This window comes from Artemia sp. Qi Xiang Cuo, chromosome 5, assembly GCF_049724085.1.
Source record: "Artemia sp. Qi Xiang Cuo chromosome 5, ASM4972408v1, whole genome shotgun sequence".
Classification (NCBI taxonomy): Eukaryota; Metazoa; Arthropoda; class Branchiopoda; order Anostraca; family Artemiidae; genus Artemia; species Artemia sp. Qi Xiang Cuo.
Window position 1 is genome coordinate 19,413,135 of NC_142798.1, and position 14,794 is coordinate 19,427,928.

A 14,794-nucleotide genomic window follows, 5' to 3' on the forward strand; every position below is an offset into this window, starting at 1 on the left:
TAAGCCATGGACAGTTTACAAAACTTAAAAAGGTGCTTAAACTTCTGCAATGGGGTTCTCTGATTGCTTTGTAGCTAGGGAGAAGGAGATGCCTCAAAGGGTCCATTTTAATGCCAAAACATCTCAACTCTCTTTGAGACTTTGGATAAATACAGAATTAGCTCTATGGGACAGACGAGAGGAGGATGTAGGTAGAAATTATTTATAATCCCCAGGTAGTTCTAGTCTTTTTTTATAAGGCGAAATTGATTGGATACCAACTAACGGCAAGGGGCATTTTTCGGGGGGAGATCCTCCGCAGGAAGGTATTTTCCCGGGGGAGGGGCACTTTCCAAGAAGTAGTATTTTCCGGAGGCATTTTCAACAGGAGGTGTTTTTCCCGGGGGGGGGGGGGGCTGGTTGCCCTCCAATCACTTTTCACTTTTAAAAAGGGCACTGAAGCTTTCAATTTCCAATCGAACAATAAAACGGGATTAATAAACGTGATTAACAAAAACCCCGCAGTTCTCGGAGCAAGGGCTGTAGGTTATTGTAAGTTAACCATTGCTAAAATTTAAGGATTTTATAGATGGGATGGTCGTACAAACTTTGGAGAAAGCTCATTCGATTGGAAAGTGAAATTTCAAGTTTAATCTTGAAAAATCAAAGGTAATCAGAGAAAATCAACCTCTCTCTCTTAGCCGCCGTTCCCCCCTCCAAATGCATCCGATCATTTTTTTCAAAATAGTTTAAAAGTCAAATAACTATGCCTCTGGGATTAACAACCCTACCAGCAGCTCCTGGAGAGGGACTGTAAGTTTAGCAAGTTACTCACTGTTAAAAAATAAGGTTTTTATGGAAAATATTTTTGTAAAGGTCTTATTCACCTGAAAAAAAAGAGAAAAAAATCAGCTTTAATGGTTTGTGACATTAGATCTTCTTTTTTTTTGCAAAAATAAAACGAAGCTTTTTTATGAATGATCTTGACAGGTGTTTATATCATGATTTTAAGAAACAAACAGTTCCAACAAGAATGAACATGTAAAAATTCTAACTTGTGTTTTGTCCAATTATATTACCTAATATTTTTAGAATACTGAAAAACTGAGTTCAGTGGTTCAGTTGCAACATTGGTTCAGTTACACAAGGGTTCAGTTGCACGGTGGTTCAGTTGCACAATGGTTCAGTTACACAATGGTTCAGTTACACGGTGATTCAGTTGCACGGTGGTTCAGTTGCACAGTGGTTCAGTTGCATGGTGGTTCAGTTGTACAGGGGTTCAGTTACATGGGGTTGAGCTGCACAGGAATTTTGTTGCACTAGGGTTTAGTTAAGTGGGGTTCAGTTGCCTGGTGGTTCGTAATACGAGGGTTCAGTCGCTCAGAGGTCCAGTTATACAGGGGTTCAGTTGCACGGTGGTTCAGTTACACGGTGGTTCAGTTACACGACTGTTCAGTTACAGGGGTTCAGTTGCCTGTGGTTCAGTTACATGGTGGTTCAGTTACACGCACACCAACCAAAATTCCAAATATATATGATTGCTCATGATGATAGTAACGATTTTAGGCGATGATTATGATGGCCTTGTAGATTTTTTTTTTTTAGCGTAATATGAAATGATTTGTTTAAACGTGAAAGCTTGTGCGTCACGTAGCGTAACTTGATTATTAGCTAATGAAATTGTGTATTTAGTGTGAAAACAGCTGAAAATATTCAACGAAATAAGTTTCTATGTTTGATGCATTCTTAAGTTTTAAGGGTAGATTTTAAATTTCCAACTACTCTCACTGCTTTATTTTGGATTAAACCTAGTGGTTTTATATGCGTTCTAAAAATATTTAGATAAAAAGTTATACAATGATTTATGTAAGATGTAATGAAAGAATGATGAAGTATCATTAAAACTAAAGGTTGGAAAAAAATGTGTTTTAGAAGATGGATAGACCGAAATTTCTTCTGTAAATGGTCAATAGGGTTCCAGAATGGCAACCAGTTTAATTTGGTTTAATTTGTTCAGTTCCATGTATAAGAAAATGTGAATTGCCTCTATAATGGGTCTTTACCTCTTAGTCATATTACATGATTACTTCACAAGAGGAAGGGGACAACACCTGTGGTTACAGTGGAATTTCTTTTTGTACATTAACGTCTGATGACTTCATTGTATAAGCCATATACAAAAAAGCTATATTCTCTAATTGAACACTAGTTTTTGCATTTTTTTTTCTGATGGAAATACCCCCCCCCCCCTCTCTCAAGAAAAGGTTAGTACTACAATATGTTTAGGAGAATAGTTAAACAGCTTACACCCCACCATATTTCCTATTTTATCTTAACACAGAAGTTTAACTTGACTTTAAATTAACTTTTCTTAACTTGAAGTTTGACGACAACAAAAGTACAGTTTGGGATCACACAAGTTTAAATTTTGAATTAAAAACCTCAACATTTTCATTTTTTTTTCCATTTACCTCTTTCTATAGAACAATTTCAGTTTGTTCTGAATCCTTTTTCTAATGCGATGTTTAAAGTATCTTAACAAGAAAAATATTTTTGCTAAGGATATTTTTGCAATTACGGAATTGTAAGATGTAAATTAAATTCTTACGGGGGTATAGCATGATACATGTGCTTTTTTTTACAGTGGTTTCCATCCAATTTTGGGTCGTAGCCCACCTAAGCATTTCTAAAATCCTAATGCCCCCCCCCCCGTGATATTTAAATTTTGTTATTCCAAATTCTACGTGTATTCACGGGAAGGAAGCTTAAAGGGGCATTAACTAGGTATATGTTTTTGGGTCGTCCGCTAGGTATATTTTCTATTAATGAAAAAAAAAGTCGTCTGAATACAACACCTTTTTACAATACATAGCGTTATTGTAACATTATCATGTATCTTTTTTACTCCTCAAATGAATCTGAATCTGACGTCATTCACAGGAAAAATGTTCTTTTCAAGATTAAGGCTCTAAGGTATAATCAGTCAAAAGTTGCACATCTGGCTCATGACCCACCAAAATATTACCATGCCCAATCGGTTGGGCCTGTGCCCCATGTTGGGAATCGCGGTTTTGCTGTTTAAGGACACCCTAGACGGTCAATCATTTTGATCAAAAGCTTCCGTCAATCAATTGATTAAAGCATGGTCTAGGAACCTGTTTGACGCTTGAGTTAAGCGTTGATGGTGACTGATAGAAAGTTTGAATGAGTCAATCAGTTCCTAGACGGTCAATCATGCTTTAATCAATTGATTTTGATCAAAATGATTGACCGTCTAGGGTGTCCTTTACTATTGTTTGTTTACCTTAGCTGAATAAATATCTATATATCTATAATACGATAAAAATGAGCAGAATTATAGCAGAGTTATTAATCAAGAAACTGTATTTTGGCAGAGTAAGGTGGGAGATGGGAGAGTAAGTGATCCTCTTTATACCTCCAATCACGAGCACCGGATGTATCATTTAGTCATCATTTTGGAATATATTTTCTCCTTCATTATTTAATTTTCTTATAGATATTGCCGAGTCTTCTTTAAAAAATAATAAGCATTCCGCAACAATATACGCATCTGGACAACACGGATCTATGACAAAGGCTCTGAAGCAAAGGCAATCGAAGAGTTTGAGTATCTTCTTTAAGCTGAATGGGCAATCGCAACTGAGCAACGTTATTGTTTCCCAAACAAAAGTGTGAGACAGGAGGAAAAATAAGTTTTAAACGAATTTTTCAGCGGTAACATCTTTGGTAGTACGAACGATATAGTATTTATTCTATAAGAGGAGTTCATAAATGGTACTAAACATTATAATTTTCATACATCTGGGCTAGGAACATGCCAATAGCATACAAGTTATGTTACTTCTAAAAAGCTGGATGGTTTCCTGAAGAAACTTTAATTTAGCTTCATTAACTTTTAACAATCTTCTATTTTATCCGTTAAAAATAAGGAAATATTGAAAATACTCCCTAGCGATGCATTAGGATTCAATTTACACATTTACATTGATCATTTTAATTTACACATTTCTGGGATAGAAACATGCCAATAGCATGCAATTTTTGTTTCTTCTAAGAACCTGTAAAAATGATCTCCTGAAAAAACTTTATTTTTGCTTATTTTAATTTCAACAATCTTCTCTTTTAGCCATTAAAAATAAGGAAATGTTGAAAATACTAGCAAGCATTGGGTTTATAAGACCACTGTTACATAAAACGTTACAAAAGGGAAAGGATGCCATATTCCCTCCCCCTGGATATGGCACCGGTTTCATTTAGTTTTACTCCACAAACTAAAAAGCCAGGGTTAAAATCATTGAAAATGAGCGAAAACTGAGGCAGAATTTCAAAGTCAAAAGATGGTAGAGCATTCGCGTAGATTAAATTTTCTCAAATGAAAGTAAAGAGCGACATTAAAAAATTAAAAGGAAAAAATTACTCCAAATATTAGCTGCTCCCTCCTCGACCCTTCGTTTTTTACGCTAAAGGGTTATAGTTCTTCAAAAATACTTCTTATTAAAATTCAACAGCCCTTGTGTTCAAGCAGTTGTTCATAAGGGATTAGGACAAACAAACTTTACGCAAAGAGCTGGGGGTTGAAGAGAGGGCAGTACCCACATATGTGGAATAATTGTTAATTTTAAGTTTTAACGTCACTCTTTGCTTCCATTTAAGAAGAATATATTTGTTTACCTAACTTCTCTTCATTTTCACAGAGTAGCCAAGGTTACCCTGCATGCGAGGACGGCTACTACTCCACGACTTCGAAGTTAAACCAAATGTAACTTTTACACAGCAATGATTAGAGAAAAAAAAATCATTTAATACATTTGTTTACCGAAGATATGTTCACTTCATAAGATGTTCCCTACCGAAGTATTCACTTCATAAGAAAAAAGAACAATTTCATGATTTGTTGATATTGCCTTTAGGTCTCTCATACATGTTGAATTTCACACCATGATCTTCATCATGATGGCACTTTTTTGGGGGGAGTTTATTACCTGTTTCTAAAATTATAGAAAATTTCAAGTGCTTATACGTTTTAAAGAGTAATTTTAAAATTATTTCATTTTGCATATTCAGAATTAGTATGAATAACAGATTTAGTTGTTGCATATGAGGTAATAAAAATTTTTTTAGGGCTTTGTTTCTCATTCCTTTAACTCTTATTTTTTTAAATGCTTCGAAAATGACATTCATTCCTAAAAAAAAAAAAAAAAAAAAAAAAAAAAAAAAAAAAAAAAACTTATTAAAAGGGCGGGGGTCAGAATATCAAAAATTATTTATAGGGTCATTATTTCTATGACTTTAATGGCAAGTTTTTTGAAAAAAGTTATTTTATGGGGATCTTCCCTATGGATGCCAGTAGGCAGACGATGCCCCCGGGAAGCAGGCAGACATAAAATATTTCAATTAAATAGGAATCAGAAATATTACCATTCAAACTCAGTGAAAACAAAACATCGGTAGAACTTGCACCCCCCCCCCCTCTCCCTACCAACTTCCCCAAGAAATTCCTTGGCGACAATCGTCATGCCCCGAATCCACTTTTCACCTCTGTGCCAGTAGACATGGGAATGCAATCTTTTACGCTACGTAGAAAAATATTGTGGTAATGAGAGGGGTGCTATCAACCCCCCCCCCCCTCCTTTTTCACAGTACCAATACTACAGGCATAGACCAAAAATATCCCCAGCAACCAAGAACAATTAGAGATTCATTTCTCCTACGAATTAAATCTTTAGGCTACAAGAGAAAACGTTTTGATACTCTTGCATTATGCGGGCCATTCTAATAAGTCAAGTTTGGTTAATGCTAATGAAAAAAAAATAAAATAGGATGAATATATAGCGGTAAACATGTCAAAAACGTGTTTTATCATTGCCTACTCTAGTTAACCCGAGAGGCCCGCATAATGCAAGAGTACCAACGTTTTTATGCAATAGGAAAGCTGTCAAAGCTATCCCCCTTATTCATGCTTAGATCAAATGAAGGGAGATTGAAGATTAATTACAACCCTCCCGCCGTCCAGATTCCTTTCCATATATGGCTTATGGAGACTTAAACAATCGAAGCCTTAAAATTCACTCTTTGAAGAATCTCGCACCCCACCCCCTCGCCGGCACAATGACCCACCAAATTCCCTTCCTAATAGCGGAAGCGTTATTATACATCATTGTACATAATTTATGAAAAATCAAGTAAATCAACTTAGTTAAATGCAGCTTTAAAATAAATATCTATATTAAACATCAAACTTGTATGGACTGCGTGACTTTCTAAAAACAAGTGCACCAATTTACGGAATTACATCCTCTGAAACTGGGAGGCTCAATCAAGAGCACATTGAGGATTTTTGTATGGGGGGAGGGGAATAAATGAAAACTTTAAAAGACGCATCAAAAATTTGCTCACATGAATTTTTGTTACGTTTTCACAAGTCGGATGGGGGGGAGGATCAAACCCCCTTGCCCACCTGGATACGCTATGAGCTCAATGTGTTGCTTTGATACTTTTAAATCGATTGGGGAAAGCAATGTGGCCCCCTTTGGGGAGAATAGTAGTTTGGCACCACAAAATAGCAGAAAACGTCACTATCCCGTGGCATATTCTCTTTGGCTACTTGTGAAGGGCACTATATTTTTAAATTTTCGTTCAAATGAAACCTCTCCTGATTGTCTAGGACCATTGGTTTGATACGAACACCCCTAGTGAAAAAAAAAAATAAAAAAACAATGAAAAAGTTCCAAATATGTGTACATAGGAGCTTGAAACCTGCACAACAAGGATCTCTGATATGCTGAATTTGATTGTTTAATTTTCATCAAGACCATGTGCCTTTTTGAGGATGTTTCCTCCCTTTTTCCAAAATCCTGCACATTTCCTCAGGAACGCAGCTCTTAATGGGTAACTTTAAACTTAATGAATGTTATATACTTGAAATCAGCATAAAAAGCTGGTTCTTTTGATGAATTAACTATCTTATTATCAGAACTCTTATTAGATTTTGTTTACTATTGGTCCGAGTCGCTGCTTACATACTGTTTGTTATCATGAAAAGTGTGATAAAAAAAGGTCAAATTTGTTACATAAAAATTAAACCACCAAACTTTAAACAAACAGGAATGATCTCAACTATGAGGGGGCTGCTGCTCCCCTTACACTATATATATATATATATATATATATATATATATATATATATATATATATATATATATATATATATATATATATATATATATATATATATATATGCTATAAGCTGTGATATATCATATTTACTATATATACTGTGTTATATATACTATAAGCTGTCATTCCTGTCTTTGCGCCTAGCTTGTTTTTTTTTCATTATATAGCCTACTTTGAGGATGAAAAGATTCCGATTAGGTATACCTGTTATAAGCGCAGCATTTTCAGTTTTTTTTTTCTTTTTTTTACATTAATTATAAATAAAACACTTAACAATGAGCAATTCCTTATACTTTTTGCATTTTAGTATAGCCTAAGTAAAGCAAAAATTAATCTTTTAATGTTCAGAAAGGGATTTTGATGAGGGGGAGGATATGAACCAGTACTGTCAATCCTTAGCTATGGGGAGGACCGGCTGTCAAAACTGCACTTTTTGATGTTTCCAGCACACAGCCCAGAATCAAGGCCGTATTTGGGGGGGGGGGGGGTTAAAGAGTTTGGACTCTCCTCCCAAAAAACTTACAAAACATAATAAAAATGAATATAAACATATTTTCGATGCGTTTTATAAAACTTTTTTTTTTATCGTAAACCCCTCCCCGCCGAACAAGATCCTGGATGCACCCTTGCCCAGAAAATAAAAAATATTGATTTCTCCTTTTTTTTTCTTTCTTCCCCATGGGTGATCGTATCGAACCGTTGGTCGTTGAATATTTGGAGAGAGCTGAGTTGAAAGAAAACTGCTATATCTAGTAGCCTTTTCAAGAAGGAAAAGAGATCGTGCCACAACGAAGTGACCTTTTTTGAAGTAGAAAGACTGAAAATCATAATAACGGCACCATTGTTGGCCTAATCTCTATGGTCAACGACCCTTAAATGGAGGTTTACAATACCCCCTTTTGTATACTCTTCTCCCAAACCCCTTAATAAATGAAAACTAAAAAACACATTGAAAAAGCTAATTCAATTCCTTAGTTCTATTTTTGATGAAAATAATTGTTTTTTTATGTTAAAATTCTCCAAGATACCGATGACAAAATATCCCTCGAGCTGCTTAGTGAGAAATTGCGAGAGAAGTGAGAATGTTGTGAAAAAGTTGTACACATCTTGTGAGAAAGTTTAAGGGAGGCAGGAAGTAAAACTTCCTACCTCCTACGGGAGGTAGAAGATAGGAAGTAATGTTCTATTTTAACAAAATATTATATAGATTTCTTTAGTTCCATCGCCTAAGCTAAAGATTCGTTCTTTTTGCAAGTTTTATTGTGTATATTCAGAAAATAGTAAAACGAGGATAAATTAATTAAAAAATCCACAAAGTTTTCGTACGGAAGTAAAAAGCGAAGTTGAATTTTAAAAGGAACGAAAATTATTGCTTCACAGATTCCACATGATATATCTACAAAACTAGATCAAATAAACTAACTCGTAATGTTTTCCAGTTTCTGTAGAATTCTGAAAACTAGCGCTTTGCTTGAGCTTTATAGAGCACTATAATCATATACTAAAAGTTATCTATATCATGGTTGGTGCAAGACTATTAAGAGCCTTAGAAATTATTCTTGTATTTTCTGGAAGCTACTTGTGAAATTTGAGAACATCCTGTTTTATGGGTTTGGTTTTGTGCTTTCAGTAAAGTGCTAACTTTTAAATTCTCTACATGCTGGGAAATACCAGGAGGGAGTTTATTTGAGCTACTTTTGTAGATAGATGTTGTTTAATCTGCGAAGTAATAATTTTTTTCCTGTTAAGTTTCAACTTCATTCTTTACTTCTGTAAGAAAACTCAGTTTAAAAAAAATTCAGTAGGAACTGTCTGGTAAACAAATATTCTAGGAAAAGCAGTGAGTAGCATTTCCATTTTATTTTTTCTGTTGCCATTACCATTTAGGGGTTGTTTCCTGGAACTGCACCCTTGTCAAAATTTCTTATCGCCTGGGGAGTCATCGCAAATATTCTATAATACGAAAACAGTCTAAATATAGGCTAGTCTAAACCATTTTAGAACCATAAAAAATCTAAAACCTGACCTAAAACGTCCAAATTCCTTCCGCGAAACTGAAAAAGCTTAATAAAAACCAAGAAAAAACTGATTTTCATACTTGGAAAGTTTATCAGTTTAGCGAGAGAGTAACAAGTTAGCATTTTTCTTTTTCATTGCTAGCTCTATCATTTAGAGGGTTAACCCCCTAAAACCACAACCTACACCAAGTTTTACATGGTGTGAAAGTCATTGCAACTGCAGTACAATGCAAAAATAGCGTAAATCATTTTAAACCATAAAGAAAATTAAAAATAAGAAATTGAAAAAGAATTACCCAAAATCTTCGTCAAGACGCCTTAAAATTTCGAAAAAGAAAGAAATTTGTTATAAGAAATGTGGTTGGTCAACTTTGCAGTCTTTAGCGAAGTCAGCGGTTTTCTTCAATTGTGTGAGATGTTTTGCTGCAGAACATTTCTATACGCATAAGGCAGGCCCAATCAAAACCAGGACCGTTATCAGTGGGTCGAAAGCCTCAGTTGCCATCCACGGCAAGGGGGGGGGGGTTAAAAAGATCCAATGAAAGCCAAGGGGCTTAGAGATGTAATGTCTCATTCAAGAGGGTGAAAGGCCCTAATGCCACCTAGTGAAAGTAAGGGCATTTTTAAAGAGTAAAAACCCGAGCTGTTGACGCGGGGAGTTATAACATAAAGCCCAAGAAGTTGTTTTCTTCATTAAATGTACATACATTTTCGTTATATATATATATATATATATATATATATATATATATATATATATATATATATATATATATATATATATATATATATATATATATATATATATATATATATATATATATATATATATATATATATACATATACACTCACTGCAGCACTAATCCACCTGAGGCCAAGACAGCTGCACAGGCTCCTCCTCCACCGCAACCTATCCAAAACCTCCTTCTTTAATCCCTCCCAAGAAGTCTTCATTTCCATTAAATATTTCTTTACGTCATACTCCTACCTCATTTGGGGACGCCTGCTTTTCACTTGGCCCTAGACGGCTGGCAATGACAATGACGACCTTTGGCAATCTGTCGAAGCCTCTAAGAAGTAATTTTTTGTTTTGTATACTTATATTGTAGTAGCGACGGTGCGGGGGGGGGGGGTGACCAAAATTTACCTGGGCACCAACATCCCTAGCTACGCCTGTGCCTACTTGCAGGGCCTTATCCAGGATTTTTTTTCGGGGGTGGGGGTTTTAAAAGGATTTTTTGGGGAGAGGGAAGGGGGGTACAACAAAAACTTTAAAAAACACATCAGAATTTGTTTGTATTTATTTTTGTTACGTTTTTACGAGTCGAAAATTTCAAGGGGGTGGAGAGGGGGTTCAAATCCCACCTCCCCGTGGATACGGCTTTGCTTATTTGTGATTTCCAGCAAACTAATTTAAAATAAAGTTCGTGTAGCTAGCTCTTTAAATTAATAAAGCTTAACGAAAGTCATTAACTAAATGAAAAAAACTGAAGACATTTAGATGAAATGTTTCAGGGTCTTAAACAGAATGGTGAGTAATTTAGTAATAGTACATTAAAGTTACCCCTCCTCAGGAGGGGTAACTTTACGTAACCTCCTGTTGAGTTAATTAGCAGAGGGGGCCAGGCAGACCCCATACCAAAAATTTACGAGAATGTTTGTACATACACGCAAATTAAAATATATTATTTTATTTTAAATGCAATAAAAAATAGAGATGTATTTCTAAACTTATCCGTATTTACGGGCAGGAGACAAATTACAAGAACATATTATCAAAACAATAAAGTTCAAGCAGCTCCAAGGGTACTCAGGGATATTTTCTTGGGGGGGGGGAGGGATCAGGGGATATGCCTTAGGGTAGGAATAATGTTTCAAAAGATGGTTTTCCCAAGATATGTCCCATGTTTCACAAATAACACATAAAATAGGAGCTCTTATGTATGACTGGTCATCCAGGAGGGAGGAGGTAATTCAATCCTTCCCTCTGACACGAGTATCCTAGAACCGGCCAATTTAAATCGAAATTTCTGTAGCTACCAAAGGTATATTCAGGATTTATTCAGGGAGGGGGGTAATTTACGGGGAAAGGGCGGTTACGAAAAACTTAGGAAACACATAAAAAACATGATTGTATGTATTTTATTACTTTTTTACGAGTTGGAAAATTTTAATTTTTTTTTTTTTTTGGGGGGGGGGGTCAAAACCAGTAATATACTCATGGATACGGCCTTGGTAATCACCCATGTAAGTTAGTAAATTTTCACAAAATATGTAGCTAACCTTTTTTAGGTAAAAAACATCTCACTTCATCGTTATCCAAAGGGAACGCTTGTACAGAGGAAAACTTTTGATACAAATGAAGCATATACTCTGGAACTGCATATCCTAACCCACTGGAGCTTGTCACAAAACTATTTGGCAAAAAAGACTGTTCGTAACACGTTATCTCGATCGTGAAAGTTATAAAATATAATATAAGCATTAATATATCTGCCATTTTTTCACATTCTCATAGCAATTGTTCCCATTAGCTGAGCTCTATTCGAAACCTTACTGACAAGAAAAAAGATGATCATGGCGCTTAGAGCTGGGCGGAGGCAGAACGTTATTAAGGTCTCAAGTACCTGTCAGGTATGAAACTCCAGGGGCCTTTTACAAGACACTGAGGACCAATCAGCAGGACTTGAAAAATTATCTGACAAGAAAGCTTCCATATAGGAAGCACTTTGACAGAACGTTATCTGTCAGCCTTATATCATCAAAAAATCCTTTCTGTCCTAGTGTGGGAAACGGAGAATTTAAAGATTTGAAATTTCTGTCTTTTAACATTTGATGAATCGTACACCCATGGTGTTGTATATTCTATTATTAATCTAAAAAAAAATCCATAAAACAAGTTTTTCAAAGAAAAGAAAAGAGCTCCATTAAGACAAGAATGAGCAAAAATAAAGTCAAATAATCTTTCAAGCGTAAAACTATCACTATCAATAATTAAATGAAACTCAAAATGAACCGAAATTACAATAAATAGACAAGTCAAACTCAAAATGAGCAAAAATTATCATGACTAGGGCTGATAACCCCCATGCCTTCTCAAGACCAGAACATAATTTAAGCTTTACTGAAAAAAAAAAACAATAAAAGACCGTAGATTGTCAGTTTAACTGATATTTATTCCCTAAAAAGTCTGATAATTTTTTGTTTATGAAAGTAAGAAAAGTGAAAACATTTAAAACGTATTTTGTTTTCAGTAAAGCGTAAATTGTCTTCTGATCTTGAGAAGGCATGAGGGTTATCAGCCCTACTCATGTAAGTTTCTGCTCTTTTTGAGTTCTACTTGTCTATTCTTTGTAATTTCTGTTCGCTTTGAGTTTCATTTATTTATTGATAGTGATTCGTGGTAGTTTTACGTTTGGAAGATTATTTGAGTTTAATTTTGCTCATTCTTGGCTTAATAGAACTCTTTACTTCTCTTTAAAAAAATTTTGTTGAAAACTTTTTTCGAATTAATTTTTGTTCGTCTTTTACTGACATAGTCTTTTTCATTGAAAAAATAATATTGATATCTTTTCAATTTTTCAGAGGCAACGCTGTAGCGTTGCCTATAGTAAAGGCCATACGGCTCCAATGTTTTATTATTTATTATTTATTTATTATTATTTTTTTCCCGAGGCACTTCATATGGAAGGGGTTGTCGTAAAAACTTCAAAGGGGGCTCATTCAATTGGAAATCGAGAGTTCTAGTGCCCTTTTTAATAGTCGAAAATTATTGGAGGGCAACTAGCCCCCCTCTCCCACGCCCATCAATCCCCCCAACACATCCAAATTTTGAGATAGCCATTTTGTTCAGCATAGTTGATTTTCATATAGAAAATATATTTTTGAGGACATCACTCCCCCACAACCCTCAGGGCAAGGGTTTTAAGTTATTCCCCGGGGGAATATGAGTTTTTTATAGATGTTATTGTCTTTTAATCTACAAAACCGTATAATTCGTCGGTAAATTCAAATTGCTAGTGCCCCTATTAATAGTTGAAAGCGATTTGAGTCGAACTAGCCCCCCCCCCCCCCAAGCCCCCCCTTTCCCCAAACACATCCAATCAAAATTTTGAGATAGCCATTTTGTTCAGCGGAGTTGATTTCCAGATAGAAAATATATTTTTGAGGAGGACACACCCCAACAACCCTCAGGGCAAGGGTTTTAGGCAAGGGTCAGGGCAAAAGTTATACCCTGGGGGCATATAAGGTTTTTATAGAAGGCGTTGTCGTAGAAACTTCAAAAAAGGCTCACTCGATTGGAAATTCAAAAAGATAGTGCCCTTTTAAATAGTCAAAAGTGATTGGAGGGCAACTAGCCCCCCCCCACCACGCTCATTATTCCTCCAAACACACCCAGTCAAAATTTTGAGAGAGTTCCTGTTTTCAGCGTGATGGAACTCGACACAGAAAATATGTTTTTGGGGAGAACACTTTTCCACAGCCCTCAGGGCAAGGGTGATAAGTTTGTCCCAGGGTACTAAAGAGTTTCTTCTTGAAGGCTTTCTTACAGAAGATTCAAAAACTGCTAATTCAATTGGAAATCGAGAATGTTTCGTGTTCGAAAAACACGTGTTCTGTCGTGGTTTACCTTGTCACTGGTACATTCTCTTGATTTTTCAAAGTTCATTTTGGACTTTTTTTTCGTTGAAGTGTAAGAGTTGGAATATTTCAGTAGTGTTTTGTCGTGGTTTACCTTGTCATCGTTACATTTTCTTGATGTTTCAAAGTTCATTTTTTTTCGTGGAAATGTAAGAGTTGGAATATTTCAGTAGTGTTTTGTTGTGGAACACCTTGTCACCTACACACACACACACACACACACACACACACACACACACACACACACACACACACACACACACACACACACACACACACACACACACACACACACACACACACACACACACACACACACACACACACACACACACACACACACACACACACACACACACACACACACACACACACACACACACACACACACACACACACACACACACACACACACACACACACACACACACACACACACACATACACACACACACACATACACACACACACACACACATACACACACACACACACACACACACACACAGACACACACACACACACACACACACAAACACACACACACAGACACACACAAACAGACACAGACACACACACACAGAAAGAAACAGACACACATACACATAGACACAGACACACACAGCCAAACACACAAACACACACAGAAACACAAACCCACACACACACACACACACACACACACACACACACACACACACACACACACACACACACACACACACACACACCTTTTGCCGCTGCTTAAAGCAAACTCAGATTTGGATTTGAAAAATAGATTCTTCATTAAAGTTGTGAACTATTTATATCGTTCTTGTAGCCTGGAAAATCAATGTCCCAGTTTCAAGAAACAATAAGACATGTGTTGGCAGTTCTCACGACTTCCTTCCAGACCATTGTGTGCTCGTTGTTCATTTTCAGGTGGTAGCTGAACTTTTAAGCTTTGTTTTTTTTTTA

At 35.9% G+C, this 14,794-nt stretch overlaps 1 protein-coding gene across 1 annotated transcript in view; it reads right to left on the minus strand.

The window, feature by feature from the left end:
- LOC148951921 (bone morphogenetic protein 3-like) overlaps positions 1-11,764 on the minus strand; it is a 77,136-nt gene extending 65,372 nt beyond the window's left edge. Inside the window, exon 1 of the mRNA XM_089088759.1 lies at positions 11,480-11,764. Within this exon, the coding sequence (XP_088944885.1) occupies positions 11,480-11,696 (217 nt within the window). The 5' untranslated portion in view covers positions 11,697-11,764. The remainder of the gene's footprint in view (positions 1-11,479) is intronic.
- Between the last annotated feature and the right edge of the window lie 3,030 nt (positions 11,765-14,794).